This window comes from Hyperoodon ampullatus, assembly GCF_949752795.1.
Source record: "Hyperoodon ampullatus genome assembly, chromosome: 9".
Classification (NCBI taxonomy): domain Eukaryota; kingdom Metazoa; phylum Chordata; class Mammalia; order Artiodactyla; family Ziphiidae; genus Hyperoodon; species Hyperoodon ampullatus.
The window spans coordinates 67,376,989-67,397,284 of record NC_136922.1 but is presented as its reverse complement, the minus strand read 5'-3'; the positions used below and the strand labels follow the sequence as shown (position 1 = coordinate 67,397,284).

The window sequence follows — 20,296 nt, the reverse complement described above, 5'->3', positions numbered from 1 at the left end:
TACAAGAAGGGCAATCTGAGATTTAAAAAGAAGAATTGATTTATGCTTGAAAAATATGAATCATGGAGAAAGGCAAAATGAACTAAAATTATTCAGGGTGAGAATATAAGGTGGAAGGAGATTGAACTGAGGTCTCCAAACATACAGAGAGAGCCTCAGAGAGGTTCTGACTGGCTGGTTTTTACTTCTACTAGGAAAGACTTAGAAAAATGGGGCTAAACTACAAATAAGGGATGTACAGTAAGTGAAGGAGGAGTATCATGGTAATAAGAACAGTTAAATACTGGAATGAGCAACAGTGCAAAACTTTGGAACTTTATTCTCTGGGGATTTTAAAAACAGGGAATCAAAGTATCTAAGGTCTAAGCTAACACAGAATGCACAGGACCTTCATGGAAAAATAAGTTAAGCTTTATTAAAAGTTCCAAAAGGAGACATAAATAAATGAAGAAACAGATTTTCCAGGAAAAGGTGACTTATCATTTCAATGATGTCAAATTGTCTCAAACTTCATGTATAAAGTCAATGCATTTCCAATTAAAATTCCAACAGGATATCTGAGAAACTCAAACTGACTGTAAACCTTGTCTGGTTAGAGAATTTTTTTTCCCCGCATGCACTACGCTCCCTGTCTCCATGCTTTGTTCTGGCCAGTCCCTCTACCTGGAAGGCCCTTCTGCCTTTTATTCCCTCAGCTAACTTCAGTCATCTTCCAAGATTCAGTTCAGGCTTCTTCTCTTCCAGAAAGCCTCCCTTGGACCTCTAGCTCGGGCTAAGGGATGCATCCTCCACAGCTTGAGTTTACACCCTGATCTTAGCATCAGGGTTAGCTATTGTCTACCCACCTACCTACTACTATCTCACCCTGAACTGGGAGCTTGTCAAAGGGCGGGGCTAGGTCATTCATCTCTGGATACCCAATACCTGGCACAGCCTGGCACAGCCTGGCACAGGACATGCTTAATGAACTGGAGAACTTTCTTGTAAGGTAACACCCAGATGACAACTCCTACGTACTGAGCACCTACCACGTGCAGCCCAGTGCTAGGTGCTCTATAGACCTCTGACCTTCTCCACTGACCAGCAAGGTTGCAGTGTGACAGCCCCTATCAAATGAGGGAGCCAAAGTTCAAAGTTGGTTAAGCAGCTTGCCCCAGGCCACCAGGCTAATAACGGGCGGGGCCCCGTTTGGAACCTTGGCAGAGTTGGCTCCAAAGCTCCTTCCAGACCCCGCCCCGCTCCGCTCCCCACGTTCTCCTTCCTGTTGTGGAGCGCCTGTCACGAGCCGCTGCGCAGGATGATGGCGGACGAGACAGACCCCACCCCGGCCCCGCCTGTGCAGCGGCGGAAGAGGGCTGAAGCCCCAACCGGCGGAGAAACCAACAGGGGCCGGCACAAAAAGTGAGCGCTCTTCACCGCCCCTCAAATCTGAGCCTGACCCGGGGGGTCAGCCTGGCAGACGCTCCCACCCTTCCCAGGGGGGCACCCATCCACACACCACATCCACCCGTCCATTCCAGGCGGGGATCAGGCACCGGGGCACTGTCTCCTCCCACGAAGGCCCCGGCCGTTCCTCGGGGCCTCGGCCCCGACCCAGGGAAGGCGGTCTCCACGGTGTCACCCACCCGCCCTATGGCGGCCTCACCCTTGGGGCCCGCTTTCCCCGCCAGGCCCAGTGGCCGGGCGCTCACCTCACAGCCACCTGCAGTCAAGGGCAGGCACCCACCACCCCGGGGAAGCCAGAGTCGAGGCAGCCACTCCCCTTATCTCAGGTTAGGGAATTTTTTAAGCAGAAAAACAAGGAAGGAGAGTTACCTGACCAGATGCCACGGTACAGTGTGGTTACAGCACCGGAACGCATGAGCTGACACACATTAAATTTGCCGTGCACATATGATAAAGGATGATAAAGTGCACATACAAATCAGTGGGGAAGGAACAAGTTGTTTGTGGACGGGACTAGAAAAATTGAAAAAAAGAAAACTGGATCCCGACCTTATACCTACTCAAAGGTAGACTCCAGATAGAGTGAAAACTTAAATGCAAAAGATAAAACTACACAACTAAGGAGCTAAGAGGAAAATGTAAGAATGAACTTGGGGTGAGATGGATTTGTTCAACAGCATCCAAAAGGGAATTGATAGATTTAACCACAGCAAAATTAAGAATTTCTGTTGTGTGCAGGGCACCACAGACAAAGTTAACAGTGGGTGATAAAGTGGGAGAAGAGCTCTGCAATCTCTGAGACCAAAAAGGAGATTGGCATCTAGAATGTGCATGAACATTTCAAAACAACTGGAAAAAAAAAAAAAAGCAACTTTAAATTTTACAAAATGGGCAAAAGCTGAGAAAAGGTGTCCCCCAGAGGGGAAATCCAAATGGCTAGAAAAGTATGTGAAGGACATGGTGGCCTCACTGGTAGCAGGGGGCCTGAGGCAGCCTGGTTCGCCATCACCTGGGGATGGACACTGGCCTAACCTTGCACGTGGCCAATGACTAAGCAGCAGTCAGGAGCAAAGAACTAGCTGGAAACCATAAAAACATAAGGTTTTTTGTAGATGAAACCATTACATTTTTCAAAGATATGTCTAAGGACGTATATTTAACACTGTGCACTGGGAATCTATGGGAGGGGGATGAATGGGGAGCGGGATGAAGAAGACAATTTTTAAATAAAACCAAACAGAAGTGGAGCCTAGCACTGATGGATGAGAGAGTGACATAAACTTAAGAGTCTAACGATTCAATGCTCTGCAGCTGGGTTCAAAAGAATAAGGAAATTAACATTATACATAGTTCATCTGTCTGGGGTGACTTAGGCAGAGTCCTGTGGGAGGTTCTTTCCTGGCCCAGGGTTCTGGAATTTGCAGATATTGTCATGAACTAGCTCCAAATTACCTCTCATTGCAAATCCTGGCACAGGATAACGTTACATTTTGACTTTGGAAAAAAGTTTAAAAGTGCTTAAGTTCCATCCAAAACACATAAGTTAAATGTGAAAATCAAAGGACACCAAGTGCTTCTCAAGGACAGTGCAGCCAGACTGCTCCAGCCAGAATATGTAATGAAGCACACCAAATGGAATTCTCCAGGTTCCTTTCCAGAAGGGGGGTTTGTTTCTGTAGGATGGCAGGCGTTTTTTCCTATTACAAAACAATTATTCTAGGTTAGGCTCTGGTATAATGATCCTGTGACTAAGGGGCAAGGAAGAGGAGAATATGGAGTGAAAAGGGAGTCAGCACAAAGATATACTTTTATCAGGTTGGAAACAGGTGTGAGAACAGGCAACCCAGCGCTATGTAGACAGTTCTCCAAAGAAGACATACAAATGGCCAGTAAACACCTGAGAAGACGCCCAGTATCACTAATAGTCATTAGGGAAATGCAACTAAAACCCCTAATGCGATACTACTTCATGCCCATTAGTATGGCTATAATAAAAAAGAAACAACAACAAGCGTTGGAGAGGATGTGCAGAAAACAGGAGCCCTCATATATCACTGGTGGGAATGTAAAATGGTGCAGTCATTCTGGAAAACAGTCTGGCAGTTCCTCAAAGTGTTAAACATAGAATTACCATATGACTCAGCAACTCCACTCTAAGGTATACACCCAAGCGATATGAAAACGTATGTCATACAAAAACTTGTACATGCAAGTTCACAGCAGCATTATTCACAATAGCCAAAAAGTAAAAATAACCCAAATGTCCATCAGCTGATGACTGGATAAAGAAAATGAGGTATATCCATATAATGGAATATTATTCAGCCATAAAAAAGAAATATACATGCTACAACATGGATGAACCTAAGTAAAAACAGCCAGACACAAAATGCCATATATTACATAATTTCATTCATAGGAAATGTCCAGGACAGGCAAATCCACAGAGACAGAAAATAGATCAGTGGTTGCCTGGGGCTGGGAGGAGGGGAGTGACTACTAATGGGTATGGAGTATCCTTGTGGGTGATGAAAATGTTCTGGAAGGGTGGTGAGGGTTGTGCAACTTTGTGAATATACTAAAAACCACTGAATTGTACATTTTAAAGGGGTGAACTATGTGGTATGGAAATTATATCTCAATTTTTAAAAAATCCTGTGTCCCCAAAGCCCTGCATTCCTGACCTCACTGGATGATAGAACTGGATGACTTCCTCATGCGCCAGCTGGGCCCTGTTCCAGGGAGCACCTCCCTTTGAAACTTGTCTCTCACACTTTCTAGATACAAAAGACTAGGAAAGAACTGTCCCCTTCCTTAACCTCCTGGTTCCATCTCCAGGCTTATGGATTCTCTGCCTCTGAATATAAAAATGTTTGGGCTCTGAGTAATTCTGCCCAGCTTTGAACTTCTGCTCTACACTCACCAACCATGTGACTTGGGCAAGTTTACTTAAATTATTTAAGTTTCCTTATGAGTAAGGTGGGAATACTTTGCCAACCTCACTGGGATGGTGCAAACATTAAGTTAGTTAATGAATATAAAAGGCTGAGCAACAGCACATGGGGCAAAGTAAACAGTCAATAGATGTCAGGGGTCGTTTCTCCTTTCCACAAATTCCTGAGTGTTAGGGTGCCGAAACTAGGCTGTATGTAGAGTCTGGGAGTACAGAGGGCATCACACAGGCAATGACAACAGAATGCCTGTTATGGGAGGGGAAACGCAGGCCAATAGGGGAGCCCATAGCTGTGGTGCTTAACAAGAAGTCAGGGACAGTCGAAGTTGAGTAGGATTCACAGTGGTCCCTCTGAATCACACCTTTCCACGGCAATGCTGAAGGGCACTACAATTCTAAAGGGCAGACAAGCTCATGTGTCACCATTACTTGTAGCCAAGGGCAAGCAGAGAACTTGGCGAAGTGGAGCCGCTGCCTTGGCGGGGGTGGGTAGAAGGTTTCAGGTCACTGCTGGCATTTCAGGAGAAAACCAAGGACTGGCAAGCTGGAAGGAGAGAAGTTCAAGGGGAACAAATCCCCGTCCCTGACTGCGGGTGTGTGCTTGCCGTGGCCTGGCCAGAAAGCCGTTCCTCCTGTCCAGCAGACTGTCACTGCAGGAACTCTAACGCAGCTTTCTCCAGCATTTAAACTGTTAAACAAGTACTTGAAATCATCACTGCCCCAGGAAAAACCAAGAGGAAAAGGCTCCCCACAAAAAGCCAAAAAGGAAGTCCCTGGGCGATTTTTCTTACACCATCTTGTTATGGGCTGAATCATGTCCCCCAAAACCAATATGTTGAAGTCCTAACCCCCAGTCCTCTAGTATGTGACTGTATTTGGATGCCATTAGAGTAGCCCCAATCCAATAAGACAATGTCTTTATGAGAAGAGGAAATTTGGACACAAACAGGTACCGAGGGAAGACCATGTGAAGACACAGGGAGAGGACGGCTATCTACAAGGCAAGGAGAGAGGCCTCAGAAGAAACCAACCCTGTCGACACCTTGATCTTAGACTTCCAGGCTCCAGAACTGTGAGAAAATAAATATCTTTTGTTTAAGCCACCCAGTCTATGCTCCTTTGCTATGACAGCCCTAGCAAACTAATACAATCTTACTACCTGTAAAAACAAATACTTTTCCTTCTCTGAATTGAAGGGCATTTGGTAGAAATAGTGACCATTTTCCCTCTGTAGAAGAATGCTAAGGGTTGGAAGGGATTTTGTGATTCGGAAGAACTGCATACATTTAAACATATAGCCTTTATCAATATAATCCATCAATAAAAATACCACAGTTATTTTGATGAACACAGATATGTATCTGGAATCAGGGGTTATGGGTAATCCTGCAGTCTTATCTCTCATTCATCACCCAGTTTGTTTCTATATCTTGCTTTGGTAGGTCAATGACAAGAAATTCCTGATTTTCATAGATTAGATAAATAGTTGCAAATAGTAACATTCTGAACAATCACCTAGAGTCTCAGATGTTCTTCAATTTACCCAAAAGTCTAAAGGACAGAAGCAACTTTTATTTCCAAGCTGAAACTCTCACAATATCTAAGTTGAAACTCTCACAATATCTAACAACTATTTGCACTTTTACTGTAAATGTTGGAAGCATCAAAACTAATACAATTCGGGCTTCCCTGGTGGCGCAGCGGTTGAGAGTCCGCCTGCCGATGCAGGGGACACGGGTTCGTGTCCCGTTCCGGGAAGATCCCACATGCCGCGGAGCGGCTAGGCCCGTGAGCCATGGCCACTGAGCCTGCGTGTCTAGAGCCTGTGCTCCACAACGGGAGAGGCCACAACAGTGAGAGGCCTGCATACCACAAAAAAAAAAAAAAAAAAAAAAAAAAAAAAAAAAAAAACTAATACAATTCAAGATTACAAATCTACTCTAAACAGTCCTGCCTGGCATTTAACAGAGCCCAGTGTGTGAGTACAGAGACACGAGTCTCTTACACAGTTTCACATGTATGAACATGAATTTAACATGAACAAAAATTGAACTCGAACGTTAAATTCAGAACGGCTAAAATGACAGTACAGAGTTACAAACTTGGAAAGGTGTTTTATACACCATTGACTCCAGTCCACCTGCTTATTAAATCCCTCCCAGCTCACAGTTATTCATGAGTTTCATAAGCGGGCCATCTATGGCACTGAAGAAAATGCTGACTAGTACAGGTATTAGGTCAAAAAAATTTTTAAGAGCCCATTACTCCTTCACCTCTTTTATTTCTAAAAGTTGCATGAGATTTGGGGGAAGAAACTGGGTCAACGAACTCCTGACCTTATAACTACTTATATTTTTGAGTCAATCTTCTAGAAAAAATAACAGTGCATCAGTAACAACCCACAGTTACTGCCAGGGGTCTGCAATATACATCCACAGCAAACGCTGTCTCTAGACTACAGAAATAATGTAACTTGAGCCCAGGCAGTAGTGTTCTTAAAAACACAACAGAGGTTCTCCTAACCAACCTCTGCTCAAGGGATCCACCAGACTGTCCCCACTCCCTTCGTAAAACATGCTGAGAGCTGGGCACCCGTGGCACGCTGAGTTCTCCCGGCGGATGAGCTGTGCACTTCCCCTCTCGAGTGGGGCATCACAGGCTCATCTAGGGTCAGCTGTGTCTGTCCCCAGACTTGTTTTGTTTTTTTTTTGTTTTTTTTTTTTTGCGGTACGTGGACCTCTCACTGCTGTGGCCTCTCCCGTTGCGGAGCACAGGCTCCGGACGTGCAGGGTCAGTGGCCATGGCTCACGGGCCTAGCCGCTCCGCAGCATGTGGGATCTTCCCAGACCGGGGCACGAACCCAGGTCCCCTGCATCGGCAGGCGGACTCTCAACAACCGCGCCACCAGGGAAGCCCCCCAGACTTGTTTTTGTCAGTTGTATATATTACTATGTTCTCCTAAATCTGACATAGACTGTCGAAACAGGAATATGAGCAGAAAAAGTTGTTTCTAAGAAAAGGAAGATGAATGTTAGCCAAGCTTCTATGAAAGCAAATTGTTTAAAGAGACTGCTGTCAAAATAGGTGTGGGCAAGATGATTGTAAAAAGACTGTAAAGTCATAAAAATATAGTATTCCACACTCCGATTGCTTTGCAAATACCCTTGGCTCCACTTTGAATAAAGAAATACTGGATACACACACACACACACAAAATGATATTGTTATCAGCATACTTATGAAAGATCATGACTAGGGAACTCAAACCAAGGTCTTGGTTAAGGGAGCACCTAGTCCAGTAAAAAGGCTGGGGTGATGAATAAAATACAAATTTGTGGAAAAGCATTAGTAAACTAACAGTAGCTTTTTATCATCAAGCCTTGGAATCTAATTGCTTGGATTATAATCCAAGCTCCATCACCTAAAAGCTGTGTGACCCCGGGGAAAATTACTCAGCTTCCCTGAGCCATCTCTCCTCTATCTGTAAGAGGACTGATGATGGTATCCAGTGTATAAGCCATCAGCCACAGTAATTATCAGTGTTAACTATCATTGGTTTTGTTCTTGGCACAACTACTATTACCACCACGGTCACGGACACTGAAAATAAAATCACCATATGTGGAGGGGGAGGGACACGCAGTATTTCACTGTTTTAAATGAGTCCTCAAATTAGAAACAAATGGGAACCACTTTGCAGAGAGCTAACCAGTAAAATGACACAATGACCTGCAGCTGCAGAGGCTGCTCACCAAGCAAGGAAGGACAAAGCCCCAAATCTACTGGCAGGTGAGTCCCAAGCCTAATCACTGGTACTTAGAGGCCACTAAAATTTTTACTTTTTCCCCATTTAAGAAAACAGAGACTGCAAAAATATTTAAGTCAGACTGAATTTGCTTAATGAAAATACATTCTGGGGAATTTTTTTTTCATAGAGAATTGGATAAGTATTTTTAAAAACAACAATCCACCTGAGACCTCCCACTTTAAAAGACACCATGCTTTTAGCATAAGCTGAGAAACACGAAGTAGTGACTTCACTCTCCAGCTTTTGGGTGAGCAAACCAGATTCAGATCCCTAGAACACAATAAAACCACACCCAAAATGCACACAACCTTCCATGTGGCCACGTGAACAACATTCTCTTGGCATCACATTTCAGGAGTTTACAGCGGCTTCTAGATAAAACAATTGAAGGCCCAGTTTAACAGCTTAATCAGGTAATGGCTGAATCAAAATAGAATTCGCAGGAAACAAGGGCTTGTTGGAAACAAACAACTGAGCAACAGAGGTAGGCAGCTGTACTCAGTAAAGAAAACTCAGGGTTTCTTTACCCAGTAGTTTAGTACAAGGATTCAAGACTTCTTTAGGGGCTTCCCCGGTGGCACAGTGGTTAAGAATCCGCCTGCCAATTCAGGGGACATGGGTTTGAGCCCTGGCCCGGGAAGATCCCACATGCTGCAGAGCAACTAAGCCTGTGTGCCACAACCACTGAGCCTGCACTCTAGAGCCCGTGAGCCACAACTACTGAGCCTGCGTGCCACAACTACTGAAGCCTGCACGCCTAGAGCCCGTGCTCTGCAACAAGAGAAGCCACCGCAATGAGAAGCCCGCACACCGCAACAAAGGGTAGCCCCCGCTCGCTGCAACTAGAGAAAGGCCGCGCACAGCAATGAAGACCCAATGCAGCCAAAAATAAATAAATAAATAAATAATAAATTTAAAAAAATTTCTTTATAATGAACCGCTTACTCTGAGCACATCTCCCCAGGGTTTCTACCCACTGGAGTCCAGCTGTTTGGCAGCTGTCAATCAAAACATTACAATAAGAATTGCTGTCCAGATCAGGCCTGTGTAGTCATCAGGAATAGGATCAGGAAGTTTCTGAGGTTCCTAAATATTTGTTGAGGACTACAAGCAGAGCAGGGCATTCTTGTGGCCTATCCTGGATGTTCAGATAAGACTCACTGGTGTGGAATTTCCACTAAGCTGCACATGACTACACGCAGACCAGGGTGTCCATGATGAACACATCACATTTTAGTGAAATGCGTGATTTTATTTGTTACTGGCAGAGACTGTTATTAAGGAACTCCAGGATAAAATCTTTTGTAAGGTATGGTAATTTTGATATAAAAATAATACCTACCTCAACGCTCTTCTCTCCCGTGAGGCACCGTGTATGGGAACCTGCCACGTTCCCAGTCTGAGCATTCCAGAGCCGAGCTCGGCGGTGGGCCAGCCTGGACCCCTGCCGTGTCGGGAGTGGCCTCTGACTTCCTCCTCACCAGGCGTCTGCGGTGGGAGCGGCCGACTTGCCCGCCGACAAGACCCTAGCCGCTCAGGCCCCAGCCCCGCCCCGTCCGGACTAACTCCTCCCCAACCACCTGACTTGGTCCTATCCCCCATCCTTCCGCTGTGCTGAGGTCTCCACCCACCTGCAAGAGCCAAGCAAACAGGTACCAGACCCTGTGCTTCTTAAGCTTGACCTCCTCATTCAAAACACTCATCATCCCGGTAAGTACCTGCGAACGTGTCTCCTTGTAAGACTGTGACCTCCCTGATGCCAGGGCAGGGTCTCCCTGTGCCTCTGACCTCACCAGGTAAGTGCTCAATCAGTGCTGAATTTAACTTGTGGAAATGTTTTGATAGAAATAGTTACCTAAAACTCCCCATATATGTCCTTGTTCTACGTGTACTTGATACTAAACAGCAGAAGTGGCCTTGTCAGATGCCCGGTGTGTGGTTAGGCCATTTAAGATGGCTGTTCTCTTGTGCTCTGTACATCCCCTGCTCGACCAGTCCCTGTTTCACTCACATGACTACCCAATCCTCTTAATTATAGGCTTAATTAGTCCCCGGTAACTGATGAGCACACCGGACGTCAATTCCCCCTACAAACGATAGCCTCCTTCTCCAGCAAGTACCAAAGACTGCTGCCATGTCCTGCCTGCCGTCTGCCGGACAAGGTGGGGTGTCGATCCAGGACCCTTTGTGTAAGATTTCCCGGTCCAATAAACCACTGATGTCTCTGTCACTGTCTCTGGGCTCGCTCTTCGTCTCGAGGCTGGACAACTATAAGGCTTGGAGGACTGCGGGGTATAGCCCAACACCCGGGCTGCACAGAGGACCACAAGGCCTCTTCCTCCATCCACTATGTGGACCAAGATCCCACACCTGTCCAGAATGAGGCAACAGCAGACGGAGGGGTGAGGTCAGCAAGCTGCATCATGCCGACACAATGCAGAGGCATGTGAGTCAGCCCCGGGATTTCTTAAATGCCTCTGAGCCTGTCTTCTAGGAATCTACCCAGTTAATCCCCACAATAACCAAAACACAGGCAAGTCTTTCCAGTTTTTTGCCTCTAAAGATCCTCTTATCCCCACCCACTTCTCCTGCTCCCCGGTCACCATCCTTTTCAGCCTTTATTCTGTATCAGCCTCTCAACTCCCAGGACCCACTCCAAGCGGCTCCCCCAGCAGCCAGAACAACCTGGTAACAGCTAATTCATCAGCTCTGCTTCTAATCCTCTGTGGCCTCCTCCCGCTGTTAAAGTAAAAGCCTTGCAGGGCCCACCCACCTGGCCCTGCCTCCCCCTGCAGCCCTAGCCACCTGCCACTCCCGGGACTCCACTCTCTCCAAAACAAACACTCTCAGGGCCTTTGCACTTGCTGGTTCCTCGGGTGAAGCATTCTTTCCCCCGAGTTTTTCCATGCCTGGCTCCTCAGCTGACTTTTTAGCTTTCAGCTGAGGCTTCCTTGACCCCCATCTACTCAGCAAGCCTCCATCACCCTCAGCCTTCGCCACTACCCATAATTATTTATCTGTGTATTGACTTGTCCATCTTCCTACCTAAAATGGAAGCTCCATAAGAGCACCAGCTTTGTCTTGTCCTACACTTTATTACCAGAGCCTGACACAGAGCTTGGTACTTAGTGAGAGCTCAAAAAATTTCTGTTGAATGAGTGAATAAATAATAAAGGAATGAATATCCCCTGGAAGAATCAATACTTTCCACATCCCCGCCCCACCCTCACCAATTCAGGTCCCAAATGGGCTCAGCTTTCTGGAAAGACAAAAGTAACCGCTTTCCCTTTGGTGAAATGAACCCTGCATCCGCCCACCCCAGGCCTTCCCTTCATTCACACTCTCTTCCCTTATTAATCCTCAGGAGTCCTATTTCTGACCACCTTTCTCTCTGGAAACCACCCAGATCTCCTTGGCTCAGAAAACCGGAACTCCGCCTTGGAGTGGAGCCAAGGTCGCAGACTCACATTTGAGGGTCCGGGTGGAGGGGCCCTGGCGCCCCCTGGAGTGCCCTACCTCTGGCCAAAAGCCCTGTCCTTCCGAGGAACAAAAACAGGAAGGGAGCAGAGACCTCCAGCGGCTTGACACAGTCCCTAGAGTCTAGGCAAAGCCCTGATGCCTGGCCAGCCTCAGACCCAAGACAGGGAGGGAAGAGCAGGTGGGCCGGGGGTCAGTCAAGGGACGTGGAATTTGGGGAGAGACACCTCCACTCCCTGCTCTGAAATCAAACAAACGTCTGGCTTCAAAACCTGATTCCAACATCTCCATTTCTGAAGGCCACATGGCTGCCATTTAATCTCTCTGAGCCTCCGTTTCCACAGCTGTCAAAATAGATTCCACAATTTCTACTTTAAGGGGATTGCTGGGCACTTTGCCCCCAGATGTTATGTCTGGCTGCATCCATCTACCTTTCAGTCCCGCAGGATGAGCCCATTATTCTTTTTTTTAAATAAATTTATTTATTTTATTTATTTTATTGTTTTGGCTGTGTTGGGTCTTTGTTGCTGCACAGTCTTTCCTCTAGTTGCGGCGGGCGGGGTCAACTCTTCGTTGCAGTGCGCGGGCTTCTCATTGCAGTGGCTTCTCTTGTTGCGGAGCATGGGTTCTAGGTGCATGGGCTTCAGTAGTTGCAGCACGCGGCTCAGTAGTTGTGGCTCACAGGCTCTAGAGTGCAGGCTCAGTAGTTGTGGCGCACGGGCTTAGTTGTTCCGCAGCATGTGGGATCTTCCCGGACCAGGGCTCGAACCCATGTCCCCTGAATTGGCAGGCGGATTCTTAACCACTGCACCACCAAGGAAGCCCCGAGCCCGTTATTCTTAAAGGAAAAATTCAGCCAGGTATCAGTCCTAGTCAGTGACTTTTGATAAAATGTATGGATTTTTCGGGCTGTTTTGAGGCTGAGCCATAAAAGCTGATTCACATTGCTTAACTTGGTTTAAAATCAGGGCCAGTCTAGCTCCAGAATTCAGCATATGCACGTACACAGCAGCCATTCAATAGGTGTTTTTCATTGAATGAATGAAACAACAAGATGGGTTGTGTCTATATTGAGCCTACTAATCAAGTCTGATAAACTAAAATCTCTTTTTTCACAATGAGTGCGTGCTGCCAGGCACTAATTCACCTTGGGCTTTGATATCGCAAACAAACACGAGGCAAGAAAACAGATTCAGACGGTAAAAAGGCTCAAGACTTTGAGACTCATGTTCCCTTCTGACAGAGGCCATGGGGAAAATGTACAAGTGGGATGCTAAACCTCCTTATTTCTTTTGGAAATTATCTGTCAGCTCCCACAGGACTTATGCTTTCAGAAACCAAAGGGACTTTCCAAAATAGAACAACTCCTCAGCAAAAAACAAAAAATAAAAATTAACCTTCTCAACATCACTAATCATTAGGGAGATGCAAATCAAAACCACAATGAGATACTACCTCACACCTGTCAGAATGGCTATCATCAAAAAGACCACAAATAACAAATGCTGGAGAGGATGTGTAGAAAAAGGAACCCTTGTGCACTGTTGGTGGGAATGTAAATTGGTGCAACCACTAGGGAAAACAGTATGGACGTTCCTCAAAAAAATGAAAAATAGAACTACCATATCATCCAGCAATTCCACTCCTGGGTATAGATCTGAAGAAAACAAAAACCCTGATTTGGAAAGACATATGCACCCCTATGTTCACTGCAGCATTATGTACAATAACCATGATATGGAAGCAACCTAAGTTCCCATTAATAGATGAATAAAGATATTGTTTATACACACACACACACGCACACACACACACACACACAGAATGGAATACTACTCAGCCATAAAAAAGAATGAAATTTTGCCATCTGCAACAACATGGATGGACTTGGAGGATATTATGCTAAGTGAAATAAGTCAGACAGAGAAAGACAAATACTGTATGATATCACTTATATGTGGAATCTAGAAAACAAATTAACAAACATAACTAAACAGAAACAGAGTCATAGATACAGAGAACAAACAGATGCTTGCCAGAACGGGCCAGGGGGAGAGAAATAAGTGAGGGAGATTAACAGGTACAAACTTCAGATTACAAAACAAATGAGTCACGGGTATGAAATATACAGCGTAGGGAATATAGTCAATAATTATGTAGCATCTTTGAATAGTGACAGATCATAACTAGACTTATCATGGTAATCATTTTGAAATATATAGAAATATCGAATAGCTATGTTGTATATCAGGAACCAACCTAGTGTTGTAGGTCAATTATACTTCACAAACAAATAAACTCTTAGAAAAAGAGATCAGATTTGTGGTTACCAGAGGCGGGGTGTAGAGGGAGGAGAAATTGGAGGAAGGTGGTCAAGAAGTACAAACTTCCAGTTAAAAGATGAGTAAGTACTACGGACCTAACATATAAAATGATTAATATAATGAACAACTGCTATGTGTTACATATGAAAGTTGTTAGGAGAATAAAGCCTAAGAGTTCTCATCACAAGGAAAAACACATGTTTTTTTCTATTTCTTTGAGTTTGTATCTATATGAGATGATGGAGGCTCACTACATTTATTGTGGTCATCACCGCAGGATGTCTGTAAGTCAAATCATTATGCTGTACACCTTATACAGTCCTGTATGTCAATTATATCTCAGTAAAACTGGAAGAGAAAAAAAGAAACAATCTTCATTCCATAGGCGGGCTGCCACCAGATTTTGCAAGAGTATTTAGCAGAAGCGTTCCTCTTTTAGTCTTGCTCCATAAATACTGAAAACAAGGAAAAACACTGCCTAAGACTGAGATTTGGCAAAGGAATCTGATGAAACCCGTCGGTTCTGTGCCATAGCGTGACATCCCTGAAGGCTCCTGGTGATCGTGTGATTATCGAGCTTTCTGCTGTCCTATCTCAGGCTTCATGTGCAAAACATGATTTCTTGTAACTCATACACACTTGTCCACCAATGCAGCAGCATCTCAGGGCCAGAACAGACTATCCCGTTAGAGTCCCACCCAGGCATGCTTTAGTCCCCCACCTACTAAAGCAAACCCACAGAAAGGAAAACAAGAGCCAGCTATTCTCTTTGCAAAAGAAGTGCCCAAGCATTTGTGTTTCTGTGGGCTTTTTCCCCCATTAGCTATATTTAACATATGGAAAAACTGAGACTTGGAGAGGTTAAGGTATTTCATCAGTTTAACACATTAAGAGGTGGAGCCAAGGGTTTTCGTTTTGGGTTTGTTTTTTTTTTCTCTTTACAATGGATTTAATGTAAGAAAATGGGACTAGTACACAATTTGGCAAGTGCCCTTGGTTAGAGTGTGGGATGCCTGAACAAGAGGCAGGATAAAGGTGAGGTGCTTACAAAACAGCATGCCTGTGAAGAGCATGGGTCTAAAGTCAGAAGGTTCTGGGTCCTAGTCCCAGCTCAGTCACTAATGAGTTGTGGGATGGAGATAAGTCATTTAACTTCTTTGGTTTTAGTTTCCTCACCCAGAGATGGAGACTCATTAATAAAAGCATGCATTACCTACTTCCCAGAGTTACGGAAGAAATCAAATGAATGTGAAAGCTGTTGGAAAATATGAAGGCACACCCACAAGTCAGTTAACTCCTGTACTACATATATATATATATATATGTATGAAAATTAAGAGCCATCCAAAAAATTACATGCATCCATTCTTGCTCAAACTAAATATGTTTCCTCTTACTAATAAAAGGATCAACTGGAATGTGAGACATTTTTGTGAATCAGGATGAACCCAGCTCTTGGAGAATGTGCACTGCTGTTTTGAAGACATGTGATCACAGCCAGGCATCTTTTGGTGCCCTAGGAGAGTCACACAGGCAAATGGACCCACTCCAGTTGTGCAAGGGGTCAAGCCCTAAGCCAATTACTTCAGGTTTACCAGACACTAACAAGGTGCTTGGAGCACCCAGAATACTGAACACATCGTGAACAGGCAAAAGGAACCACCAACCCACTGGACAACAGATGTGGCCAAGTGTGAGAAATGTGATGGGGACATAAGTCACGTTTAAAGTCACTCCCAGACGCTCCCTTCTACACCCTTCTGGGTTTCGGTAAGCTCTTCCTGCACTCTCACTTGAGGACAGCAGTCAAATACCTTCAACAGATCATCACCCCTCGAGGAAATCCAAACAAGAGATACCAGGACAAATCCCTCGCTGGACAAGCTAGCGCTCTTCTCGGTGTGCCCCAGGCTGCTCCAGGTCTGCCCTGCAGATCTGAGCCCACTCTGAGGTCGGCTGTTTCTTGCTCACTCTCCCATTTTCTACCCTTTGCATTCATCTGTTCTAGAATCTGAATAAATCCTTCAAACTCTGGCCAGAAAGAACATCATATGCTTGAGTAACAGGATGACCAGAACAACCAAAGAAAATAGTACCTAGAAAGCTCTGCCTGGACTCACAGACCTTGTCAGAAAAGCCAGTGCAGGAGAAGGCGCTTTACAGGGCAACCCACAGGGATAGCTGACTGCCGATACACAGTACAACGGGGCTCAAACCTTAGTGCATATCGGAACCAGCCAGAGGGTGCGTGAAAACACGGAAACCCAGAATTTGAGTCAGTTGCTGATGCTGGTCCAGAGACCACGCTTGAAAACTCTGTCATAGGTAGTGGGCAAGTGCTACCCAGTCTATCATTCTTATTGGGGCAACTTCAGATCCTGATTCATCCTCCTCCACCCCCCAAACTAAGCCTTAAGAAAACTCATCATAGGAATTAAACAGCTAGCCCTCCTCCTCCTCCCTTCTCCTTGCCCATACATACACCCCTGCAGCCATGGATGGAGAGAACAATTGCCAAGCCATTCCCGACAAGTACCTCCTAGGCTGAGTCCCGTTCTCACCTGTGAACTAGATGATTTTGCAAAAGGAGTGAGTTATGCTGCAAAACAGAGGACACGGCGGTGCCGGAAGAGCACTCAGGGGCTCCCCGGGTCCCGTTCCCTGAGCTGGTGCAAGGTCCCCCAATCCTCAGTGACGGAGCATGCCAGTGGGACGGTGCCAGGGAAACGTTGTGACCTGGTTTTCTCCTCACTCATTTATCCTGATGCTCTGCCACAATGCACTGTGATTTCCCGCCTAGAAGTCACTTCATGTCACTAACTGCCACCTCACCGGCCTCACCAACAGCTCAGTGCAAAAGAAAGCAGCGAGTGGCCCTAAACATACTGTGTCTTGGGGCGGGGGGGATGGCATGGCCAATTCCCTCCAGGCCGGGATCAGAGGGTTTCTGCCCTGGAAGGGACCATTAGAAACATTTCTTTCCTTCCCAAAGTTGATTATGTTATATAATACACTGTTGCACTAATAGCAGGAGTTACTGCTACAATAATATTGTTTTGTTTTACGGAGGGTTAACGGAAGTTCCTACAAAAAGCAGGGTTGTGAATAATGTAAACAGTCAGTGATAAGAGCCCATCCTACAACTCTCATCTTCTACGGTTCAAATGGGAAAATCTGGCCAATATTCACCACACTTCAGCTTGGACTTTTCTGACTCTGGGACAGGAGAGGTTACATACATTTGGGGCTGCCACTGTGGGCCTAAAAACCAACTTCAGGCTAAATAAGGGAAAAGAATGAAGAGTGATTCATTCACAGCATTTTGGTAAATATACATAGCACATGTGTTTGCAAATACCTGGCCTTTAAGATGATTTTCTGCACACAAATAGGCATATTTGGTGGAATGAATGTGACTTTGCCTCCCAAGGAAAAAAAAAATCCAAGTAGCTCTTTCATACATGCAAAACTGCAATAGTTCCCAGGCTCTGAGTGCCTGATCTGGTGTGAACCCCATGAAGTCTTGTAAGCCAAACTATATTCTCCAAAGCAGTAACACCAATACAGTCTCCACTTACCCCAAAGTTAGGAACTGATCTCAGATATACCATGTTCAAGATACAGACCTCAAGCCCAGACAGCTGTATTCAGAAAATTCTGGAGAAGAAGAGCTCAGCCACTCAGAATACTGCACGATACTGGCTGGGGCCTCAAGAACACCGATTTAAAAATCTTGCCCTCTCCCTACCCCCCCCAAAATCCACTCATTTGCACGCACAAATGAGGCCACGCAAGAGCTGCCTTCACACCCAACACCAATGGTGGTTCTTGTCCTCACCTGTTTTCCAGGAGCGTCATGCACACCACCTCTCGCACCCCAGGGTTGTTGGCCTTCTCCACTGAACAGCCCTGCAAGTTCCAGGTGGCCAGCCTCAGCACGGGCCGCCCATCCCTTGTGCCTCCGAAGGCCTCCACCGAAGGCCGAGTGGAGATGATCTGTGTAGGCCCCCCTGGGGGCAGGTCCAGGTCCTCACTCTGCAAGCTCAGCGAGGTGGGGCTGGGGTGAGGCTTGGCGGTGAAGGTCAAGCCCCCGTTGGTGTGGGTGGACGGGGGCCTGGACCTCTCGGCAAACACCTGGTGCCGTATCCTGTCCAGGAAGGCGGCACTGACCCCGCCCATCCTCACCAGGTCCTCGATGCTTCGGAAGGGCCCGTGCTCGCGGCGATAGTCCACGATGCTGACTGCCATCTTCTCCGTGAGGCCGCGCACGCTCATGAGCTGAGCCGGGGTGGCTGTGTTGATGTTGACGCGCGGGGTGAGAGGCACGGCGGTGGCCAGGTGGTGAGGCTGCTGCTCCGCCAGCAGGTCCCGCCTCAGGGAGCTGGGAGAGTGCTGCGCCGAGCTGCCCTTGCTGCTCACGCAGATCTCAAACTTGACCTGCTCCAGCTTGGTGGCACCCACGCCACTGACCAGTGCCAGGTCCTCCACCTTCTTGAAGCCACCGATGTACTCGCGGTACTCCACGATGCTGCGTGCCACCGCACGTGTCACCCCGGGCAGGGTCATCAGCTCCTCCTCCGTGGCCGTGTTGATGTTGAGCCGCTCCTGATTCACCAGGATGTTGCTGAAGTTGCAGGCCGCGCTGAACTTGCGGCTATGGGACAGGTCCGAGGGGTCCCGGGGGATGGAGCGGTGGCAGCCCAGGGTGCTCCCCATGGCCGGCCAGGATCAAGGGGCCAGGAAGCCCTCACCACCACAGAAGAACTCTCTGGCTAGGGAGGAAGTGCAGTAGAGCTCACAGGCACAGAAGGGAAGGTGCAGGATTCAGGGCATGAAATGGTTACCACAGACAAACACTAAATAGCCATGCCCAGCGTGTCCAAACCACCTTTCACTTGGCCACCTGGAAAACAAATTAATAAACATACAAATCGATCGAGTCAGTTAATCAGTTTGCATTAGCACTCCCTACCTAGAGCTGGAGTTCTTAGCCAGGAGTCCAGGGCTGATGCCTGTCTGTGAACCTCTGAAAACACACATACAAGAGGGCTGGTCCATGAGGATTTCTGGTGAGGTCCAATTTTTATCACACTGGGGTCCAAAAACGCTATAAGCCGCTTCTCTTGGAAAGGGACCTATCCCCATCAGCCTACACCTCTCGTCCCTGCCTCTCTCAACTCTCCCAGAACTGGGGCCATCTCCCCTACTTCGGTAGCCCCCATATGGCACTCAGCGCCACCAGCAACTCTGGAATTCCGTCCTCACTAGTGCGGGCACGGAGAAGGGGTTTATCGCCCCCTACCAGACCCGCCGCCGTTCCGGCGCCCCACCTCTCAGCCGCTCCTCCAGGGCTTCCTCCTTCCACCTGCGGCTCCGAGGCCTGAGACCAGGCCAGGACAGCGCTGGCCGGCCGCCTTCAGAGCCAGGGCCCACGCGGGTGCGGGTCAAGGGCGGGCCGCGGGATCCCTCCCACACCGCCTCGGGCCGCGCGCCCCAGCTCTTTCTGCTGGAGAAACTCTCAAGAGTCTCTCTCCCAGAACCGGCAGGAGCTGCAGGGCTTTGCGGAGGCGGCAGCGGCGGTGAAATCCGGCCGCTGCAGCTGCACCAAGTCTTGCGGCTGCACCAGGACTCGCTGCGTTGCCGCAGTTGCGTTGATCCAGACAAAAAGTCCTGCCCCCGACTCGAACGCGGGATCCGCAAGAACCGCGTCCACACCCCAGCACCAAAGACACTGCTCCCGCTCGCCGTCCGTGTCAATACCCAAGTCCCGGCCCCACGCCCGCGCCTCCGCTGGCACCACGGCCACGCCTCCTCCCGAGCGCCAACTCCTCCCCCGGACTCCAGGACACGTGGGGGCGGGGCCCGAGCGCTAGGCCCGGACCTGGGAGCTCCAAACCCGAGAGCTCGGGGGCGGGGCCCGGACGCGAGGTGGAGGAATGCGGGGCCCAGGAGTGTGAGAGGCGGGGCTATGCTGGGAGAGGGCTGGCCTGAGCGCGTGGGGGTGGTGATGGCACGGGGAGTGCGGAGGCAGGGCCTTGCGGGGAGGGAGCGGCCTCGGGGCCTCGGAGGCTGGATTTAGAGACTGTAGAGGCGGCGCCGACGCCAGAGGAGCTGCGGCGGGTCAACGCGAGGCTGTGTTCGGGTCCTCTGCTCCTGAGCCCGGGTTGCTACCGGGGACCGAGGGCTGGTTGTGCGGGATGGAGGCTTTTTAGCCTCGCCCGGGGCGAGACCTGCCCGACTGCTTTTCGGTGGGCTGCACCCAGGGGCTCGGCAGAAGCTACCGGGCCG

General features: G+C 47.8%; 1 protein-coding gene across 1 annotated transcript in view; it reads right to left on the bottom strand.

Moving 5' to 3' along the window:
- Positions 1 to 18,724, bottom strand: part of EEPD1 (endonuclease/exonuclease/phosphatase family domain containing 1) — a gene marked incomplete at its 5' end in the record, with an annotated part of 125,129 nt that extends 106,405 nt beyond the window's left edge. The window contains one exon of the mRNA XM_079711303.1: positions 17,847 to 18,724. Within this exon, the coding sequence (XP_079567429.1) occupies positions 17,847 to 18,724 (878 nt within the window). The remainder of the gene's footprint in view (positions 1 to 17,846) is intronic.
- Positions 18,725 to 20,296: the final 1,572 nt, after the last annotated feature.